The following is a 21,939-nucleotide window of genomic DNA, read 5'->3' as shown; positions in this document are numbered from 1 at the left end:
CTGTTTCCCCCAACTGAAGTTACTTCATCTCAACAGTCCTGTGTGGAAACAGCAATCGATTTTAGTTACTGTCTGCTAAAAATCATCTTCCTCTTACAAACAGAAATCTTCATCCTTTTCTGTTTCAGAGTAAATAGTACATACCAGCACTATTTTAAAATAACAAACACTTGATAGAAGAATAAAACTACAAAAAACTCTTAACCATCTCCGTGGAGATGTTGCCTGTGCAACGGCAAAGAGAATGACTGGGGTGGGCGGAGCCTAGGAGGGATCATGTGACCAGCTTTGCTGGGACTCTTTGCCATTTCCTGTTGGGGAAGAGAATATCCCACAAGTAAGGATGACGCCGTGGACCGGACACACCAATGTTGGAGAAATAGAAAATAATAAAAAATGTCCAAAGTAAAGTCCAAAAAATCCCTTTAAGATTATAAAGGTGTAAGGCAGCTCTCCTCGATGTATAAGGCCATCCACAACAGGTTAATCTATAATGAAATAGAGAAGGCGCCACATAGCATAATTCCGTATATTGAATCAGATTTTAAGATAGTAGTTTAGAACCACTCACGTGTATAAAAGCACCAAGATGTAGTGCTAGCTAGGCAGACCGGAACCTCAGAGTTGTCCGGTAAACTCTCCTCCAGCCTGATGAAACAGTACATGATACTGAGAAACGCGTTGCTGTGTTTTTAATGTGTTGTAATAAACACTTTTAAATATATACAATTTGCTACGTTGTCTTTTCGGAGTTATATTATACCTCTGCTGGAGGTGGGACGGTGCCTTCCTGACTGACAGCCCATTTGGTGAACACCTATCTTGGCTTGCAGGAATCTTTGCCCAGGAGGAGAGTTTACCGGACAACTCTGAGGTTCCGGTCTGCCTAGCTAGCACTACATCTTGGTGCTTTTATACACGGGAGTGGTTCTAAACTACTATCTTAAAATCTGATTTAATATACGGAATTATGCTATGTGGCGCCTTCTCTATTTCATTATAGACTAAACAGAAGGCACTACCGCTTGAAGAACCTTTCTCCCAAAAGAGAAAGTAAAATGTAAAATTTGGAAAATGTATGCAGAGGACCAAGTTGCAGCCTTGCAAAGCTGTTCCACAGAAGCTTCATCTTTGAAAGCCCAAGAAGAGGAGACAGCCCTAGTGGAATGAGCTGTAATTCCCTCAGGAGGCTGCTGTCCAGCAGTCTCATAAGCAAAATGAATCATACTTCTCAACCAGAGGGAAAGAGAAGTAGAAGTAGCCTTCTCACCCTTACACTTTCCTGAGAAACAAACAAACAGGGCAGAAGACTGTCAAAAATCCTTAGTAGTCTGTATATAGAATTTTAGAGCACGCACAACATCCAGGTTGTGCAACAAACATTCTTTATGAGAAGGATTGAGACAGAGAGAAGCAACAACAATTTCCTGATTAATATTTCTATCTGAAACCACTTTAGGAAGAAACCCCAATTTAGTATAAAGAACCGCCTTATCCGCATGAAAGATAAGGTAAGGTGAATCACACTGCAAAGCCGAGAGTTCCAAACTCTCAGAGCAGAAGAGATAGCAATAAGAAACAAAACCAAGATAGCAACTTAATATCTATGGAATGTATTGGCTCAAACGGAGCCTGCTGCAAAACTTTATGAACAAGATTAAGGCTCCAAGGAGGAGCAACAGGTTTTTAACACAGGCCTGATTCTGACCAGGGACTGACAAAAAGATTGAACATCTGGCACATCCACCAGACGCTTGTGTAACAAAATAGATAATGCAGAATTTTGACCTTTCAGAGAACTGACTGACAACCCTTTCTCCAGACCTTCCTGGAGAAAAGACAAAATTCTAGGAATCCTGACCCTACTCCAAGAGTAGCCCTTAGATTCAAACCAATAAAGGTATTTACGTCATACCTTATGGTAAATTTTTCGAGTAACAGACTTGCGAGCCTGGATCATGGTCTCAATGACCGACTAAGAAAATCCACGCTTAGACAGAACTAAGCGTTCAAATTTTCAAGCAGTCAGCTTTAGAGAAACGAGATTTGGATGGAGGATTGGAGTATGAGTTAGAAGGTCCTTCCTCAGAGGAAACCTCCATGGCGGCCAAGAAGACATCTTAACTAGGTCTGAATACCAGATCCTGAGAGACCATGCAGTAGCTATTAGAATTACTGATGCTCTCTCTTGTTTGATACAAGCAATAAATTGCCAGTGGTCCACTCATGGAATATGGATGGCAGATAGACAATTGTGAGCTTCCGCCCACTGAATAATCTGTGCCACCTCCTTCATGGCTAAGGAACTCCGAGTTCCTCCCTGAGATGATGTTGTCCGACTGAAACCTGATAAACCGGGCTAAGGACAATTGAGGCCAAGCCATCAGAGCATTGTAAATCGCTCTCAATTCCAAGATGTTTATGGGGCGAGCAGACTCCTCCTGAGTCCATAGTCCCTGTGCCTTTAACGAGTCCCAGACTGCTCCCCAGCCTAGCAGGCTGGCGTCTGTGGTCACGATCACCCAGGAAGGTCTCCGGAAGCATGTGCCCTGAGACAGATGGTCCTGAGAAAGCCACCACGGGAGAGAGTCTCTCATCGACTGGTCTAGATCTATCCTCTGAGACAGATCCGAATAGTCTCCGTTCCATTGTCTGAGCATGCATAATTGCAGAGCTCTCAAATGGAATCGAGCAAAGGGAATGATGTCCATGGAAGCGACCATCAGACCAATTACCTCCATACATTGAGCCACTGATGGCCGAACAGTAGACTGAAGAGAGAGGCAAGAGGAGAGAATTTTGGATTTTCTGACCTCTGTCAGAAAATTTTTCATAGATAGGGAATCTATTATGGTCCCTAAGAAAACCACCCTTGTAGCTGGAACAAGGGAACTCTTTTCCAGATTCACTTTCCAACCGTGGGAACGTAGAAAAAAGACAACAAGATCTCTATATGAGAGTTTGTTTGTTAAAAAGATGTTGCCTAAACCAATATGTCGTCCAGGTATGGCGCCACTGTAATTTCCTGAGACCTGATCACTGCCAAGAGAGCCCCCAGAACCTTTGAGAAAATTCTGGGAGCTGTGGCAAGGCCAAACGGAAGAGCCACAAACTGAAAGTGTTTGTCTAGAAAGGCGAATCTCAGGAATTTGTGATGATCCCTGTGGATGGGAACATGAAGATATGCGTCCTTCAGGTCTATAGTCGTCATAAACTTACCCTTTTGGGCCAAAGGAAGAATGGAACGAATGGTTTCCATTTTGAAGGACGGTACCCTGAGAAACTTGTAAAGGCACTTTAGCTCTAAAATGGGTCGAAAAGTTCCCTCTTTTTTGGGAATCACAAACAGATTTAAATAGAATCCTAGACCCTGTTCCCTTACTGGAACAATCACTCCCAGGGAGGAAAGGTCGTGAAAGCAGTTCAAGAATGCCCCTTTTTACCTGGTCTGTAGATAATCTTGAGAGGTGGAATCTGCCCCTGGGAGGGAACGTTTTTAATTCTATTTTGTAACCCTAGGATAATATGTCCACAGCCCAAGGGTCTGGGACATCCCGTCTCCATGCTTGACAAAAACAGGCAAAGTCTGCCCCCACTTGATCCGACCGGGGTGCCAACCCTTCATGCTGACAGACTCAGCTGAGGGTTTCTTTGATTGCTTCCCCTTATTCCAAGACTGATTGGGCTTCCAAGAAGACTTGGACTGCTCCTGCTTGGAAGATGGAGAGGAAGACTTTTGACCATTGAAGTTATGAAAGGAACAGAAATTACTTTTGTAACAGACCGCCTGGTACCCAGAATGAGTACCTCCGTCAGAACACTTCCCTTGTCCTGGACATCCCTTTATCCAGAGCAATAGCTCCTGGTATCTCCCTTTGACCGCAGTCTAAAGTTATATAGGTGAACAGAACTGAGGCAACACTCAGTTGTCTGAACACAAAAATGAACACTTTATTTAAAAGCAACACACATATTTATACACCCTGGAATTCCAGAGTCACATAGTTTACTCAGACAATCTGATTTTGGGCAGTCTAGTTAACATAATCACACAGGAACACAGTCAGTATACCCAGACAGACTCCTGAGACACAATCGGATCAGAAATGTAAATAAAATACATCTTAAAATATAAAAACAGCTCTTATTAGCTATTAAGTCCTTTATGCCCACTTGGTTTATGGAGTCACAATTGCTCCCACAAGGGGTACTCACACCCTGTACCCATCCTGTATTTATGGATACAGGGTGACATGAACATAAGACAGAGTTATGAAAGTACATGGGGTGTCCAGCATATAAAATTCCACATTTCCATGCAGTCTCTGGGTATCCTTAAGCCCATGTACCTCCTGCCCAAAGAATGTTCCATAACAGGCCCTCAGATCTTGGTGACTCACGTCACAACTTTGACGTCCTTTGAGTCTGTTCTTCTTGCCTTGTGGTAGAAAAGACCCTTTTACCACCCATAATATCAGAAATTATTTCTGCCAGACCAGGTCTGAACAAGGTCTTCCCCTTGCAAGAAAGTGCCAGAAGCTTGGACTTAGAGGTAAAATCAGCTGACCAAGATTTTAGCCACAATTCCCTGCGGGCTAGGACAGTGAAGTCAGACATCTTGGCTCCCAGACTAATAACTTGCATGTTAGCAACAGAAATAAAGGAATTAGCTAGTATTAGAGCCTTAATCCTAGCTTGTATCTCCTCCAACGGAGTCTCTACTAAAATTGATTCAGACAAGGTGTCGCACCAATAAGATGCTGCACTTGCTACTGTGGCAATACAAACTGCAGGTTGCCATTGAAGACCTTGATGAACATAAAGCATCTTCAAATAAGCTTCCAGCTTTTTGTCCAAGAGATCCTTAAAAGAGCAGCAATCCTCTATAGCAGAGTTTCCCAACCGCGGTCCTCAAGTACCCCCAACAGGCCTGGTTTTCATTATAGCTGAACCAGTGCAAAGGTGAAGTAATCAGCTGATCAGTAACCAACCTGTTTTTATCCATCATCTGTTTATTTCACCTGTGCTTTAGTTCAGCTATAATGAAAACCAGGACTGTTGGCGGTACTTGAGGACCGCGGTTGGGAAACACTGCTCTATAGGACTCGTAGTTCTCTTAGCCCGAGTAGAAATAGCCCCTTCTACTTTAGGCACCGTGCACCAAGAATCTTTAATGGAGTCAGCAACAGAAAACATCTTTTAAATATGGGAGACGGGAGAAAGGAATCGCTGGCTTCTCCCATTCCTGTAAAATAATCTCCGTCACACGGTCTGGGACAGGAAAAACTTCCACAGAGGAAGGCATATCATAGTATTTATTAAGTTTACTAGACTTCTTAGGGTTGACAACGACAGAAGTATCATAGTCGTACAAAGTAGCCAATACCTCCTTTAACAGTACACAAAGGTGTTCAAGCTTAAATCCAAAGTTTACTTTTTCAGTATCAGATGAAGGAATAATACTGTCCAAATCTGAGATTTCACCCTCAGAGGTTACCGGCGTACCCTCCTCAGACTTATGAGGAAGGGCAACCTGCGTAGCAGTAGGTGGAACAGAAACCTTACTATCTGAATGTCTAATTTTCCTCTTGCGCTTTCCCAGTATAGGAAAAGCAGATTTTTCCGCAAATACCACAGAAGATACCTGTGGAGCAAAATTTGCAGGCAAATAAACTCCTCCAGGAGGCTGATAGGAACTGCAGGGCACGGTTTGTGACGCCATAGAGGTTTGGGACGATTGAGGAGAAAGCTGTGGCATTGCCTGAACAGATTGTAGCCGGACCCAGGGGGCTCCAGGGAGGTGCGCTAGTAAGGTCAGTGAACAAGTCCCAGATTGTGGCAGCACTCTCAACAGAGGTAATGAAGATGATGAGTCCTGTAAAAAACACAGAAACAGAGAGACGCAAGATAGAGCAGTATCGTCTGGACAAGCAGCAGAACAACAACAACGAACACAAATCTTGTTGAGATCTACTCACCAGTGAAGCAGCACCAACAAAGTGCCTAACATAGCATATTGGGTCCGTTTAAGCGTCGCCCAACAGACACTCCCCAGGATATAAACGACGAGGTAATCCACGATCCACACGAACCACTCCGATATGGGCGGCCAGCCAACTCAGGGGGTGTGGGAGAACAAACCAGCTCCGGATAGGTTACCAGGAGGGTGTGACGAACAGACAGTCACCGGATATGTGGTTAGTAAGCAAATAGGAGCAAAACAAGGAGTCGGCAAGTAAAAAAAGACGGTTTTGTTAGTCAAAGATAAAAACAGCAACGCATTTCTCAGCTATAGACTAGCCGTTTAATCAGGCTGTATAAAAAAACCTAACTCCTCTAGCTCAATATACCCGGTATAGAGACCAATCTGAACGCAGCATTCACACACACCCCCCTGAAGGTGCGGTTATGAGTAAAAATAATTTAACCAATGATATTGATATATCAAAAACAGGAAAGGAGGGGCGTGTGATATACCGGCTCATTGGTGTCAACCTATTACAAATTTATATATAAGCCGTACAATAAGCCCCATAAGCACTTCTGAACATAAGGGGCAAATATAAACTTATATAACAGTACACCTCAAAACCCTAACAATTTACAATCTATATGTTAAAAAATACATTCATATATAATCAATGCGTGTATACATATACAATAAAAAATATATATAAAATATATAGCAACAATAGATCAGTATTTAGTTCAGGTGCTAATAGAAAGCTCAAAGTTAATTTGATGCAAACAATAATAATAGTATAATGGCATAAAAACTTAATAGTTAATAAAATCAAATGTAAAGTCTAATACATTGCATCATCTATCTAAACAGCAATAAAAAAAACCACCAAAACAACACATGTACCCAAATACATACACTGTTACCAATAACCAAAGCAGTAAAAGTGGTTAGTGCAGGTCTAAAGAAGATCAATATTTGTCATCTTTATATATAATATAAAATTAAAAGATAAGAAATTAGAAACTATGAATAAATACAAATCTATAAAATAAATACATCTTTAGAAAGCTGCTAAATATATATTAAGATTAAGGCCCGCAGGGTGTAAACTGTTTAATGTGATAACAATATACTATTTATTACTCAATATAATTGTAATCATAACCTCATCAAACAAATTTTTACTAAACATTGGGGTATTTTAAAGAAGGACCCCATTTTAGGTGATTTTATAGATACTAAACCTAAAATAGTTTACAAAAGAGCACCTAATCTAAAAACTATGTTGGCCCCAAGCAAAATAGTGAAACATAGAAGAATTAAGAGTCCATTTAGGATTAACTCTGGGTTATCCTCAGGGTCCTATCGTTGTGGGGTTAGCAGATGTAAGTTGTGTGCTCGTATAGCACACAAACAAAAAACATTTAAATCTAATGTGACTGGGAAAACTTTTTTCCATCATTGGTCACATATCTTGTGCTTCTCATTTTGTTGTATATTTATTATCATGTGTCTGTGGGATACAATATGTAGGTCGCACGTGCAGGAGACTGAGCATTAGATGGTCCGAGCATGTGCGAAATATGGTTAACAATTACAAAAAACATAGTGTCCCCAGACACTGCAATATACAACACAATGGAGACACTAGATGTTTTTCTATTATCCCTATTGAGTTTGTGCCCAAGTCTCATCTGTACAATAGATTATCTAGACTTAGGCAGAGAGAGACTTACTGGATTCACACATTAAACAGTTTACACTCTGCGGGCCTTAATCTTAATATAGATTTAGCAGCTTTCTAAAGATGTATGGTTTATTTTATAGATTTGTATTTATTCATAGTTTCTAATTTCTTATCTTTTAATTTTATATTATATATAAAGATTACAAATATTGATCTTCTTTAGACCTGCACTAACCACTTTTACTGCTTTGGTTATTGGTAACAGTGTATGTATTTGGGTACATGTGTTGTTTTGGTGGGTTTTTTATTGCTGTTAGATAGATGATGCAATGTATTAGACCTTACATTTGATTGTATTAACTATTAAGTTTTTATGCCATTATACTATTATTATTGTTTGCATCAAATTAACTTTGAGCTTTCCATTAGCACCTGAACTAAATACTGATCTATTGTTGCTATATATTTTTAGTAGTGAAGATTGGAGTAGCCGTGTTAGCCCAGTAGATAAGATGCTCAAAAAACAAAGTATTGCTGTATGCAGTGATACCTTTTTTATTGGACTAACATAATATTTCAAAGACAAGCTTTCGAGAGTTTTCCCTCTCTTCCTCAGGTCTAAAGCAATACTGATCAATGTGATATATATACACATCACATACAACAAATGGAAGGGAGGGAGGGGGGTGAGAGGGGGGTCATAAAAAGCAGAGAATGTATCTGAAGGAGAAAATAGCTGAGAATAGCCAGAAAGAATAAATAAACAGAGGAGAGTAAATAGGCAAGATGAGAGGAAAAACAAAAGGAAAAAGAAACCAATATAGGACGATAAGATGAGAGATTAAAGAAAGTTATGGTAGTGTGTGAGAAAGCCAGAGTCTACATTAAGTCCTTCATTTCCTGGTATTGAAATGTGTGATCATTTTCATCTCAAACGTCTTTCGTTCATGAGAGTCTTTGAAATTCCCTTTAAGAATTTTAATCCTGAGGTTAAGGATGGAGTGACCAGTCTGGGTGAAGTGATGACCAACAGGAAACAACAACATAATCTCATCAGGAAAAAGAATAAGAAACTGGCTGGCCTTAAACAGCACAAATAAATCCCTAATAAAAGATCAACTGATTGCTCCATTGAAAAACAGCTTACTCCAACCAGAACTACCAATGACCCAAACCAAACTGAACCTGCTAACTACCAAGAACAATTCACGGACAATACTGGGATTGTAAACCTCTCTAATCATCACCTTTCAATACCTGAAAAATCAGTCTTATCCAAGGGGCTAACATTCTGTCCTAACACAAATCTTGATCACATCCAGTTATATTCAGACTATGAAGAATTTTTCAGAAGATTGAGACTTAAGGAATTCTTTTATGCCAAAAAAACATGACTCTTAAACAGGATAATAATGGTAGGAAAAAGAACAAAGATTTTACACCAACAGCAGGACGTAACATCAAATTGGACAGTTACATTGAAAGTTTTCGTCTGAGAGTGGCATCCCTAGTCACCACACAAGAGAAAAAAATTGCTTACAACCTCTCACATATGGAAAGAAATGCCTTGAAAAACTTGATGAATAATAATAACATCATCATCAAGCCGGCGGACAAGGGTGGATCAGTAGTTATCATGAATACCCAGGACTACACTGCAGAAGGTTACAGACAGTTGTCTGATGTAAATTACTACAAAAAACTGGACACGGACCCCACCAAGGAATATTCAGCTAAACTCACAAAACTTATCAAAACATTTCCTAAACACATACAGCAAGAATTAGAAAATCTGGTACCTTCCAATCCTCAGATGGGTACCTTCTACATGCTGCCCAAAATCCACAAGCCAGGAAACCCAGGATGCCCCATTATAACAGGTATGGGAACACTCACTGAACAAATATCTGGCCTAATAGAAAACATTCTTAAGCCTCTTGTTATTAAGACTGATAGCTTTATACAAGACACTACAGACTTCCTTAATAAACTTAACCAGATAAATGAACTACCTGGAAACACTATACTAGTTACTATGGATGTGGAATCCTTATACAGCAACATCCCGCATAAGGATGGTATTGAGGCCTGCAGTAAATTTCTCTCATCCCACCAACCAACACACAAATATGATAGTGCAACTATTGCCAAGCTTATAGAATTCATACTCACACACAACTATTTCAGTTTTAACAACAATTACTACCTACAAATGACAGGGACAGCGATGGGCACAAAAATGTCACCCCAATACGCTAATCTTTTCATGGCGTACTTAGAATACAGATTCTTATGTACTCAGCCCCACAAACCTTATACATATTATCATTATAAGGTAGGAAGATGAACAAATAGTGTCAATAAATGATACTGCTTTGCAAACTCAACCACTTCTCTGTACAGAATAGCATAGCATAGCCTAGGTAGGTGAGACTTACTTCAATTCATGCATACTGCCCTCAGGTAAGCCGCACTGAGACCTGATCACCCTCCGTATTTATCACGGACCGGGGAACTGGATTATGCTCAGCGGGTCATCCGGGTATAAGCCACTTCCAGACCAACCGGGGCAAAGCCACAGTATACAAAGCACACTTCGTTAGTAACTTCACTCACCCCTAGTGCTGTTTCGCTAGTTGCGCTGTTTCCAATGGTCTCGTGGAGACGTGTTTATTCAAATGCCACTTTCATCCGAAAAGTGCTTCCGGCGATGTTGTGGCCACTCCAAACTCCAAGGCCCCCAGGCAAACAAACAAGGACCACGTGGTACAGCTGCTCCAATTAGATTCAGTGGAAAGAGTTGTCAATCACTTGTAGGCATTAGAAAAAACAGCATTCACTTGGGCTATAGTGCAATACTATGTATACATATAAAAAGGAGTGAAAGAATCAGGAAGCGGGTCCCTGTACCCACTACGAATTTAAGCATAAAAAAGAGAAAAAATAACTGATTCTCACACTTATATTAAATGAAATAAGCTTTAATCCATGTTGGTTAAAATAGGAGACAAAAAACAGGACAAACCAAACGCAGCCAAGCTGAAACGTCTGACCGGTTTCGGTCACACAGGACCGTAATCATAGACATAATTGTACACACATGTTGCTACCCTTAAAAAGGGTTAAAAACACACTGATTGGTTAATAACAAATGCTGCGTAATAGACACCTACAAAACATATAAATGTAATGCTGTGTAATAAGATGAGAACCTATAGACAATATATAGACCTAAAATTTGTCAAAAAACAGATATTTGATAACAAAGATAACATAGACACAGTTATATAACAGTTAGGTATGTCAAAAAATGGAATAGACACAATGGATTATATTCACATTAATATCATGAACACAGTTATATAGCAGTTAGGTATTTCAAAACGGAATAGACTCAATTGTATTAATTTGCATTAAATAGTCAATATATCCTATGTTAGAAACTGCAAAAGTAAATAATAAATTACCTTGTAATAGACTGCCTCTAACAGCAATGACGAGTAAACTCAAAAAGAGTGTATAAACTACATATGGTAGTAAAAGTTACAACGTAACCTGCAATTTATAGAAGTATATAGTGAGGTCTAAAAAACACCAATTTATGGAAAAAGTTCCAAATAATAATACTATACATTGTGATATTACATTGCACATTGAATACCATATAACTCATAATGCTGAAAACGGTACCAATGTAAAGATCAAATGTGTAGTCACTAACTTATCTGTGCCTACAGTTCAAAGTAGTGTTAATATAAAGACTATTGTTAATTCAACTTAAATCTTAAACACAGATGGTGACTGACTTATCTGTGCCAAAAGTTTAGAATGTCATGTTCAGAATTGAAACCCACTGGCACCAAGCAATTTAACTTAAATATCCAGTAGGTTTCCTGTCTGCACAGGGATGATAGTCTATCACCTCCCCTAGGGGATTTAGGAATTTGCTCTATCGCTTGCCACTTGAAAGTTGCTACATCACCATAGTGTATGTCCAAAAAATGCCTAGAAAGAGCCGAGCACGGCTTCTCACCAGAGATATAGGATAAATGCTCCCTGATCCTTGTACCAACATCCCTAGTGGTTCTACCTACATAGGATTTCAAACAGCATGTACACTGTATAAGATAAACTATGTAAGTACTCTTACAATTGATACATCCCTTAGTATTAAATGTCTCACCAGACTGGCTTGATACAAATGATCTACCCACTCTGATGTGATCACAGGAGGTGCAAGTACGTCTGCCACATCTATAGGTACCCTCATGCATTAACCATGAATTGTTAACAATTGGCTCTTTGAGCAAACTTGGAGACAGTATGTTTCCCAACGTGGCAGCTCGTCTCGCTACAAACATACAGCCATCTTCAACCTTGCCCCTCAATTTTTTGTCACCCATCAGTATCGGAAGATTTTTTGCAATAATATTACAAACATCTCCGTACTGATTCGAAAACTGTGTGACAAATTTAGGTTTGGTACCAGTAGATAGATGCTTCCTATTTCTTGGAGGACCTCTGAGCAAAGATGCCCTGTCCATTTTATTTACCTCAGACTGGGCCTTATACACAACCTCTCGCGGATAGCCTCTTTGTCTGAGTCTCTTGCTCAAGTCCTTACTCTCCTTCTGGAAATCACATTGCTGGGTACAATTGCGTCGCACCCTCATAAATTGGCCCTTGGCTATACCGTCAAAGACATGCTTCGGGTGACTACTTTTAGCGTGTAGCACGGTGTTACCAGCAATGGGTTTCCTATAGAGAGAAGAAACAACCTTATTCGCATCTGGGATACCCTTGAGGGTGATATCCAAAAAGCAGATATCCGTTTTATTCCACTCAAAGGTGAACTGGATACCTACTTCATTGGTGTTCAAATATTCCACATATCTCATGGCAGAAACATAGTCACCTGACCAGATCAAAAGCAGGTCATCAATATAACGTACATACTTAATAACCTGATCAGAAGGATTCGTACCACTACCTCCATAGATGTGGGACCTCTCCCACCACCCCATAAAGAGGTTGGCGTAAGAGGGGGCAAATTTAGCCCCCATAGCGGTCCCACACCTCTGGAGGTAGTAACGACCCTGAAACATGAAAAAATTGTGTTCAAGCAGAAATTTGACTGACCCCACAATGAACTCCTTCGTTCTATCCGAAAGATCTGTATATAGATCTAAATAGAATTCAATTGCCCTCAAGCCATGTGTATGAGGGATAGATGAGTACAGGGAAACAACGTCAATCGTCAACCAACTATATTCCTTTCTCCAGGCCACATCCTCCATTACACACATGGCCTGAGTGGTATCCCTGATATAACTTGGTAGCCTTTTCACCATGGGTTGAAGAAAATGATCTACCCACTTAGAAAGTGGCTCAAGTAGGGAGCCAATACCGGCCACAATTGGCCTACCTTTCACATTTACAATACTCTTATGTACCTTGGGTAAGTGGTGGAAGATGGGAACAACTGGATTAATAACCATCATAGTGTCTGCAGTTGCATGATCAATAATCCCATCTTCCACCGCTTCATCCACCCAATGTCGTAGTTCATTCGAGTATTTCAAAGTTGGATTACCTGGTAATTCAAAGTATGTGTCACTATCATTTAGCTGGCGAAGGGCCTCTGTCACATAATAATCTTTGTCCATGACAACCACATTGCCACCCTTGTCAGATTGCTTTATCACAATCTGATCATTGTTTTTTAGATCAGTTAAAGCTGATTTTTCCTTTAAGGAAAGATTATGGGGTCCCACTGTGGCCGTCATGGACAATTTAGTGAGATCCTCCACCACTCTCTTGTGAAACACTTCAAGCGCCTTGCCCCGCACTTGCATGGGATAGAAGGTAGATGGTGACCTGAATTTAGGAACATTGGTTACAGAACTGATTGCTCCCATATCACCCTCATTAGACAAGCTTTCGAGGGACATGAGTGTACAAGTATCAATAAAGTCCAAATTGCCTGTTTCCCCAATATCTGGCAAAATAGTTCCCATATCCAGAGCTTCAGTGTTGTGCTCTGAACCTGAAAAGTATTTATGAACTGTAAGGTCCCTAATCAATTTGTTAACATCAACAATTGTTTGAAAAAGATCAAACTTCTTGGCTGGCACAAATCCAAGACCATAACTAAGAACCTTACGTTCAAAGCCAGTCAGACAATATTTGGAGATATTAATAACAGCGTCTAAACATACTTGTTTTGTTTCCTGGTTCTGGTGGTTCTCACAGGATATCTCTGTTGATCCTGATCTCGTATTTGGGGGTTTGAATTTCTCACAATGTGTTTCCCCCCTCCCCCCCTTCCGGTGGGTCCTGAGCCCCCTGAAAAATATCATCATTACATTGATGATATTTTCATAATATGGACAGAAGGAGAAGAAAGCTTTTTAGATTTCCACAAATCATTTAATTCATTTCACCCGTCAATAAACCTTAAAATGGACTTTTCAAATCATAGTGTGAACTTCTTGGACTGCACAATAACTGTCACCAATGGCATCCTTCATTCATCTGTATACAGAAAACCCAAAGAGAGGTACAGCTACCTCCACAATTCCAGCTTCCATCCCAATCACACCAAACAAGGTATCATCTACAGCCAAGCTATCCGATATCACCGCATTTGCTCTGACACAAAAGACAGAGATCAGCACCTGAGTACACTGTCTAGAGTCATTTAAGCAAAAGGGCTACAAGGAAAGGACAATATCTAAAAAAATCAAATCTGCTCTAAAAACACCACGGGTAAGGCTCCTACAATACAAAGAAAAGGAAAACAAAACAAGAACCCCTCTAGTAGTCACTTACAACCCTACTCTGGAAGGAGTACGCAAAATTATTAAAGAGCTACAACCACTAATTTCAGAGGACACCACACTCAAAAAAATATTTCCTGAACCCCCCCATACTAGGATTCAAACAACCGCCTAACCTGAGACAGAGATTGGTCCGCAGCAAATTAACCACAGAACAGAAGCTTACACAGAATGGCACTGCACGATGCAACAAATCACTCTGCAGACTGGTCACTCCATCCTTAACCTCAGGATTAAAATTCTTAAAGGGAATTTCAAAGACTCTCATGAACGAAAGACGTTTGAGATGAAAATGATCACACATTTCAATACCAGAAATGAAGGACTTAATGTAGACTCTGGCTTTCTCACACACTACCATAACTTTCTTTAATCTCTCATCTTATCGTCCTATATTGGTTTCTTTTTCCTTTTGTTTTTCCTCTCATCTTGCCTATTTACTCTCCTCTGTTTATTTATTCTTTCTGGCTATTCTCAGCTATTTTCTCCTTCAGATACATTCTCTGCTTTTTATGACCCCCCTCTCACCCCCCTCCCTCCCTTCCATTTGTTGTATGTGATGTGTATCTATATCACATTGATCAGTATTGCTTTAGACCTGAGGAAGAGAGGAAAACTCTCGAAAGCTTGTCTTTGAAATATTATGTTAGTCCAATAAAAGAGGTATCACTGCATACTGTAATATTTTGTTTTTTGAGCATCTTATATATTTTTATATATATTTTTTATTGTATATGTATACACGCATTGATTATATATGAATGTATTTTTTAACATATAGATTGTAAATTGTTAGGGTTTTGAGGTGTACTGTTATATAAGTTTATATTTGCCCCCACTTATTTTTCTGTCTTATGTTCAGAAGTGCTTATGGGGCTTATTGTACGGCTTATATATAAATTTGTAATAGGTTTACACCAATGAGCCGGTATATCACACGCCCCCTCCTTTCCTGTTTTTGATATATCAATATCATTGGTTAAATTATTTTTACTCATAACCGCTGTTACAAACTGCTATTTGTAACTGGCCCTTTAAATGGAAAATTGCCCTGCTTCCCTGGATTGTGGAGAAGCCTATTTGCCAGCCTCCTTCCTCATGACTATGGCCCCTGGAAGATTGTGCCCCTGAAAACGTATTAACTTTTATTGGGTGTGTATGGCCCTTTAAGAACCGTCTGGGGACATATTGTGACTTTGGTGAACAATGCCCCTTTAAGACTATGTCCCCAGACCTGTAAAATAACTTGTCCCTGGCTTCTCCCACTTGGTTCAGTAACTAGGGCTTACTGAACCAAGTACCACACAGGCAGAGTGTTCCACAGAAAGGGAGCACTGTTACAAAAGCATTAGTTTGCATTGTGTGCCATTAAGAGTTAATTTTGTTCAGCTTCAAGAAGCTATTTTCTAAATACAAGTTTGCTGGCATCAGCTCTAATTAAGTTTAGTGATAAACCTTCCCATTGTCTAATCACCTCCAGAGACAGACTTCTAGTTGATAAGGTGGACTGCATTGTTTTCTTGTGTGTAACTTGTTATCTGCTGAAGTAATGTAATTCATTGTGGCCTGTCACAGTGCGTTGTCTCTCTAAATGTATCAAATGTGTGATTGGGGATTTTATGCCTCCCCCTGAGAGTGTCCTTTTTGCATGTAACCTCAATAAAAACCAGGCTGGGTGTTCCAGCACCTCAGACCTCTTCTGACCCTCTAACTTGCAGCCTTGACTCATGTTTGTAGGGGACAGCTATAATCACTATAGGGATTGCTATGCTCTATATACTCCCTTAGCTACTGAGCTCTTGTAAGAGCTCTTGTTCCTGATCCTGCTTCGCTCTACAGAAGGGAGCGGTTCACCTACTGGAGCCTGGTCGTAGGTCCAGGGCGCAGAGCAGACAGCGAGATACCAGCCCAGCAGCGGTGGTTCATAGAGTCTGCATGACTTATGGTGGCTACGCAGTAGTTATGGTGTCTATGGTGCTGATGATGCTTTGGTGAGCGCTAGGAGCATCTTTTTCTACGGTCCAACTTCCAGCCAGCCTGGAGGCAACCGTAACATTTGGCGGCAGCGGTGGGATAGCGTCCTAGCGCAAGGAGCAGCACCCAAACAGCACTGGTATCGTATGAGAGTTATTGAGGGCAACGCTAGCCACTGCGCAGCGTCCCTACCTACAGCAGCATGGAGCTGACAAGACACTGGTCAGAACCCTGTGAAGAGCACCTCAACCTGATCCGTCGCTATGAGGGCGCTGATTTCGTTCCAGAGGTAAAGAGGCGGCTAGTCCGATATGGTCCAGACCCTGCGCAGGAGGTAGTCAGTCGAATCATCCGAAAATTGGATACTGAGAACAAAGCGGCACGAGCCTTTGAGCGCCAACTGTGGAGTTTGGGGGTATGGACACCTGGTCTCCAGCGAGAAAGTGAGTTACAGGGAGAGGAGAGCAGCGACCTCCTTCCCTAGCGGCAGTATACCGTGCAGAGGGAAGAGACAACCGGTCTCCTTCCCCAACCCCAACCAGAGATACCCGAGGCAGCAGGCCTCATAGACTGGTCCTGGGAGGACCCCCAGCAGGCAGGTGGAGATGGGACCGCAGTCTCTCTACCGGCCCTACAGGGATGCTGGGCAGGCGGCCCAGATCCCCAGCGACAGACCCAGCTACAGGGAGGGGAGAGCATCGACCTCCCTCCCCAGCCGGAATGTGCCTTCCAGGGAGAGGAGACAACCGGTCTCTCTCCCCAGCCGCAGCATGTTCCACAGGGAGCGGAGAGCATCGACCTCCCTTCCCAACGGCCGCCGGAGTATCAGGAGGAGGAGGTAAGCCAATCTCCCCCTCCCCAGCTAACTCCTAACTTGGGCCCAGGGTTAACAGTGGAGATTTTAACCCCCACTGACCCCCACGTTCCCTTTGCCACCGGGCAGGACTATGCCCCAATTCCCCCAGCAGAAGAGCTGGTATCAGGAGAGAGCGCTGCTGGCCTCTGCCCTACAGACCCCCTTGTTACAGGACTGGCCTGCAAACCCCTCACCCCAGCAGAAGCGCTGGCACCAGGGCAGAGTGCCGCTGGCCTCTCCCCCCCAAGTACCACCAGCTATTTGCCCAGCTGCGCCAGGAAGGCCGAGGATGCTACACTTTCATCCTACAACCTGGAACCTACAGGCCAGTACTACTTATTGTGGGGGGGCTACTTTGCTGCTAATGTTTATTTGTGGGTGGGTTGCGAGACTAACTTAGGCACTGACCGACAGAAGGTCAGGTGCCTGGTTAGTCTCCCTCCAAAAGGGGAGATATGTTACAAACTGCTATTTGTAACTGGCCCTTTAAATGGAAAATTGCCCTGCTTCCCTGGATTGTGGAGAAGCCTATTTGCCAGCCTCCTTCCTCATGACTATGGCCCCTGGAAGATTGTGCCCCTGAAAACATATTAACTTTTATTGGGTGTGTATGGCCCTTTAAGAACCGTCTGGGGACATATTGTGACTTTGGTGAACAATGCCCCTTTAAGACTATGTCCCCAGACCTGTAAAATAACTTGTCCCTGGCTTCTCCCACTTAGTTCAGTAAATAGGGCTTACTGAACCAAGTACCACACAGGCAGAGTGTTCCACAGAAAGGGAGCACTGTTACAAAAGCATTAGTTTGCATTGTGTGCCATTAAGAGTTAATTTTGTTCAGCTTCAAGAAGCTATTTTCTAAATACAAGTTTGCTGGCATCAGCTTAGAGCTAAGTTAGCCAAGTTTAGTGATAAACCTTCCCATTGTCTAATCACCTCCAGAGTCAGACTTCTAGTTGATAAGGTGGACTGCATTGTTTTCTTGTGTGTAACTTGTTATCTGCTGAAGTATTGTAATTCATTGTGGCCTGTCACAGGGCGTTGTCTCTATCTAAATGTATCAAATGTGTGATTGGGGATTTTATGCCTCCCCCTAAGAGTGTCCTTTTTGCATGTAACCTCAATAAAAACCAGGCTGGGTGTTCCAGCACCTCAGACCTCTTCTGACCATCTAACTTGCAGCCTTGACTCATGTTTGTAGGGGACAGCTATAATCACTACAGGGATTGCTATGCTCTATATACTCCCTTAGCTACTGAGCTCTTGTAAGAGCTCTTGTTCCTGATCCTGCTTCGCTCTACAGAAGGGAGAGGTTCACCTACTGGAGCCTGGTCGTAGGTGCAGGGCGCAGAGCAGACGGCGAGATACCAGCCCAGCAGCGGTGGTTCGTAGAGTCTGCATGACTTATGGTGGCTACGCAGTAGTTATGGTGTCTATGGTGCTGATGATCCTTTGGTGAGCGCTAGGTGCATCCTTTTCTACGGTCCAACTTCCAGCCAGCCTGGAGGCAACCGTAACAACCGCACCTTCGGGGGGGGGGGGGGGTGAATGCTGCGTTCTGATTGGTCTCTATACTGGGTATATTGAGCTAGAGGAGTTAGGTTTTTTATACAGCCTGATGAAACCGCTAGTCTATAGCTGAGCAACGCGTTGCTGTTTTTATCTTTGACTAATAAACAGTCTTTTTTACTTGCCGACTCCTCGTTCTGCTCCTATTTGCTCTCATTTGCCCTGAGACGGGACTTATGCTTACTAAGCACATATCCGGTGACTGTCTGTTCGTCACACCCTCCTGGTAACCTATCCGGATGCGGATCGTGGATTACCTCGTCGTTTATATCCTGGGGAGTGTCTGTCGGGCGACGCTTAAACGGACCCGATATGCTGTGTTAGGCACTTTGTTGGTGCCGCTTCACTTGTGAGTAGAACTCCACAAGATTTGTGTTTGTTGTTGTTCTGCTGCTTGTCCAGACGATACTGCTCTATCTTGCGTCTCTCTGTTTCTGTGTTTTTTACAGGACTCATCATCTTCATTGCCTGAACAGCATCATCCAGAGAGACATTGGGCTCAGAGGGCAACAATTTATCTTTAAATTGAAGTGTTCTAGCTAAGCATGCAGCACAGAACTGCATAGGCAAAACAATTTGTGCCTCTAGCCATAACAAGCATTTGTCAAAAAACACAGAGTCTTGGTCCATGTCCATAATACTAAATAAAAAATTCCCCAAATTGTAGAAATTTTTAAATACACTGTCACTTTAAGAATTTTTAATACCACAATTTGGCTGCCAGAAGTCTCTAAAATGATCGTATAGTAGATCGACACTGAAGAGACTGAAATTCAATGATGCCACTCCGCTACGTGAATATCTGACAGCAGAGAGGAGTCACATGACCGTTAGAGAGAGGAAACTATGCAACAATTAAAAGTCGCGCGTTTCCCTCTGCCTACAACATAAGATGCAAGTAGCTGCAGCTGGTTTCAAACTCAAACAATTTGTCAGTTAGCCTGTTCTAGCTAAGCAAGCTAAGAAAATCAACTGCCAAATTTTAAGTGTATACATAAATTCCTGTATAAAACATAAGCCACACACATACTAATAAAGTATTTCTACAAAATTAGCCCAAAGAGGAAAAAACGTCTCAATAAAGGGAAGATTAACCCCTAGGGGTAGATTTAACTTCCCCTTGTTTCCGTGTGAGCCTCGCTGGAAACAGCAGTTATGAAGCAGTGGTATAAAGACCGCTGCTCCATAACTTGTCCGCTGTCTCTGAGGCTGCAGTCTTCAATCCGCCCGATCCTATACGATCGGACTGATTGACACCCCCTGCTAGCTGCTGATTGGCTGCAAATCTGCAGGGGGCGGCATTGCACAAGCAGTTCTGGTGAACTGCTTGTGTAATGACAAATGCTGACAGCGTATACTGTCGGCATTCAGCGATGTCTGTCGGACAAGATACGCTACAGCGACAGACATTGGTAAATCTATCCCCTAGTCTCAACATACATAATGTGCCTGCCCACTGCCAAAGAAAATCCTGTATAAAGGATTTTAAAAATGTCCCCATCTACTGCATATAACATTCTTCTAAAGTGCAAGTCTCCAAGACCTAGAAGACAAAAGCACTTACCTGCAGTCTAGCTGTCCCGCAAGAAGACAGCTCACAAGGCGTGAAAGGACACATACTCCTTACAGAGACCTGTAGAAAAAGAAAGAGCATAGTAACCAACTCTGGCTTTCTGTACCATGGGCAGCAATGTGCTAGGAAGTCGTGAGATAGTCCTTGCTTTGTTTCCTAACTGCTTAAAAGCCACCACTACTCTACTGAAGAGATTGGCGTGGACTTGGCTAAACCCAAATCCTTGCTTGCAGGGAAAAGTACCCAAAAAAGGAATTAATTTCTTCAGACACCAAACTTCACCACCTCTATTGACAGAGGCAAAGAGAATGACTGAGGATTATGGGTAGGGGAGTGGCACTTAACAGCTTTGCTGTGGTGCTTTTTGCCTCCTCCTGCTGGCCAGTAGTGATATTCCCACTAGTAACTGAATGACATTGTGGACTCTCCATATCTTAGGAAAGAAATAATTTTTAAATAGAATGTGAAGTTTAAAATATATCAAATTGTATATAGGTCACAATGTCTTCATCCTGCCATCACCTGTTGTGCTGAATGCTCTTCCAGATAGCGAGCTTTGGTTTTCTTGCTAGGGTAGCCATAAAGGCAGTAGAAACATTGCTCCAGTGCCGTCTCCAGTTCTTCCTTATACGGGTGTGTGTCTTCACTGGTAGACACAGCCAACTCTTTGTGTAGCACACGAACCTTTGAAGACAGAATATTAGCATTAGCTAGGCAGATAAGGACTCATGTTATATTATTCTTGGTCAATGCATTTGTCAATCACTATAATCTATTGCAAGATTTATGTAACATAATCGGTAGTATTTTTGGAACCTAGCATGTGTCAAGATTAATTTGTTAGTTCAGTTTTAGTAGACAGAGAAACAGGTGTGGTTGACAATCTGGCTTCCCTCTCTTCTACTCCATGTCCCACAGGTCTGTAAAATTCCCCTTTGTGTTGAATCCTTCCTCTCACATGCATATCAATGATCAGCTCATTGCAAGATATGATATGTGCTACGTTATGCATAACTACCTTTGAGATTCAATAGGTTACAATTAATATTTCATATAAAACCAGAACACATACTAGGTCCTGCATTGTCTAAAGAAGTAATAGTCTGCCTGAACAAGGACTGTGTTTACGATATCTGTGTTTTTGTGAGCAATGTTCTTAAATGGGGAAATTTCGTTCTGAGCCACAAAGACAGACAACAAGAGAAGAGGATAATCTAGGCTTTATTGAAAAGAAGATTTATAGGGTAGATTACTTAAAGGGGCACTCAAGTCAAAATTAAACTTTCATTATTCAGATAGAGCATACAAATTTAAACAACTTTCCAATTTACTTCCATTAACAAAATGTGCAGTCTTTTTATATTTAAACTTTTTGAGTCACCAGCTCCTACTGAGCATGTGCAAGAGTTCACAGAATAAGCGTATATGAATTTATGATTAGCTGATGGCTGTCACATGGTACGTGTATAAATTTGT

The 21,939-nt window shown here is 41.7% G+C and overlaps 1 protein-coding gene across 1 annotated transcript in view; it reads right to left on the bottom strand.

The window, feature by feature from the left end:
* CABIN1 (calcineurin binding protein 1) overlaps positions 1–21,939 on the bottom strand; it is a 1,089,846-nt gene that overhangs the window by 752,964 nt on the left and 314,943 nt on the right. Inside the window, exon 20 of the mRNA XM_053701973.1 lies at positions 20,986–21,147. Within this exon, the coding sequence (XP_053557948.1) occupies positions 20,986–21,147 (162 nt within the window). The remainder of the gene's footprint in view (positions 1–20,985; positions 21,148–21,939) is intronic.

Source organism: Bombina bombina, chromosome 2 (assembly GCF_027579735.1).
Source record: "Bombina bombina isolate aBomBom1 chromosome 2, aBomBom1.pri, whole genome shotgun sequence".
NCBI lineage: Eukaryota > Metazoa > Chordata > Amphibia > Anura > Bombinatoridae > Bombina > Bombina bombina.
This window is presented reverse-complemented; position numbering and strand designations above follow the sequence as displayed.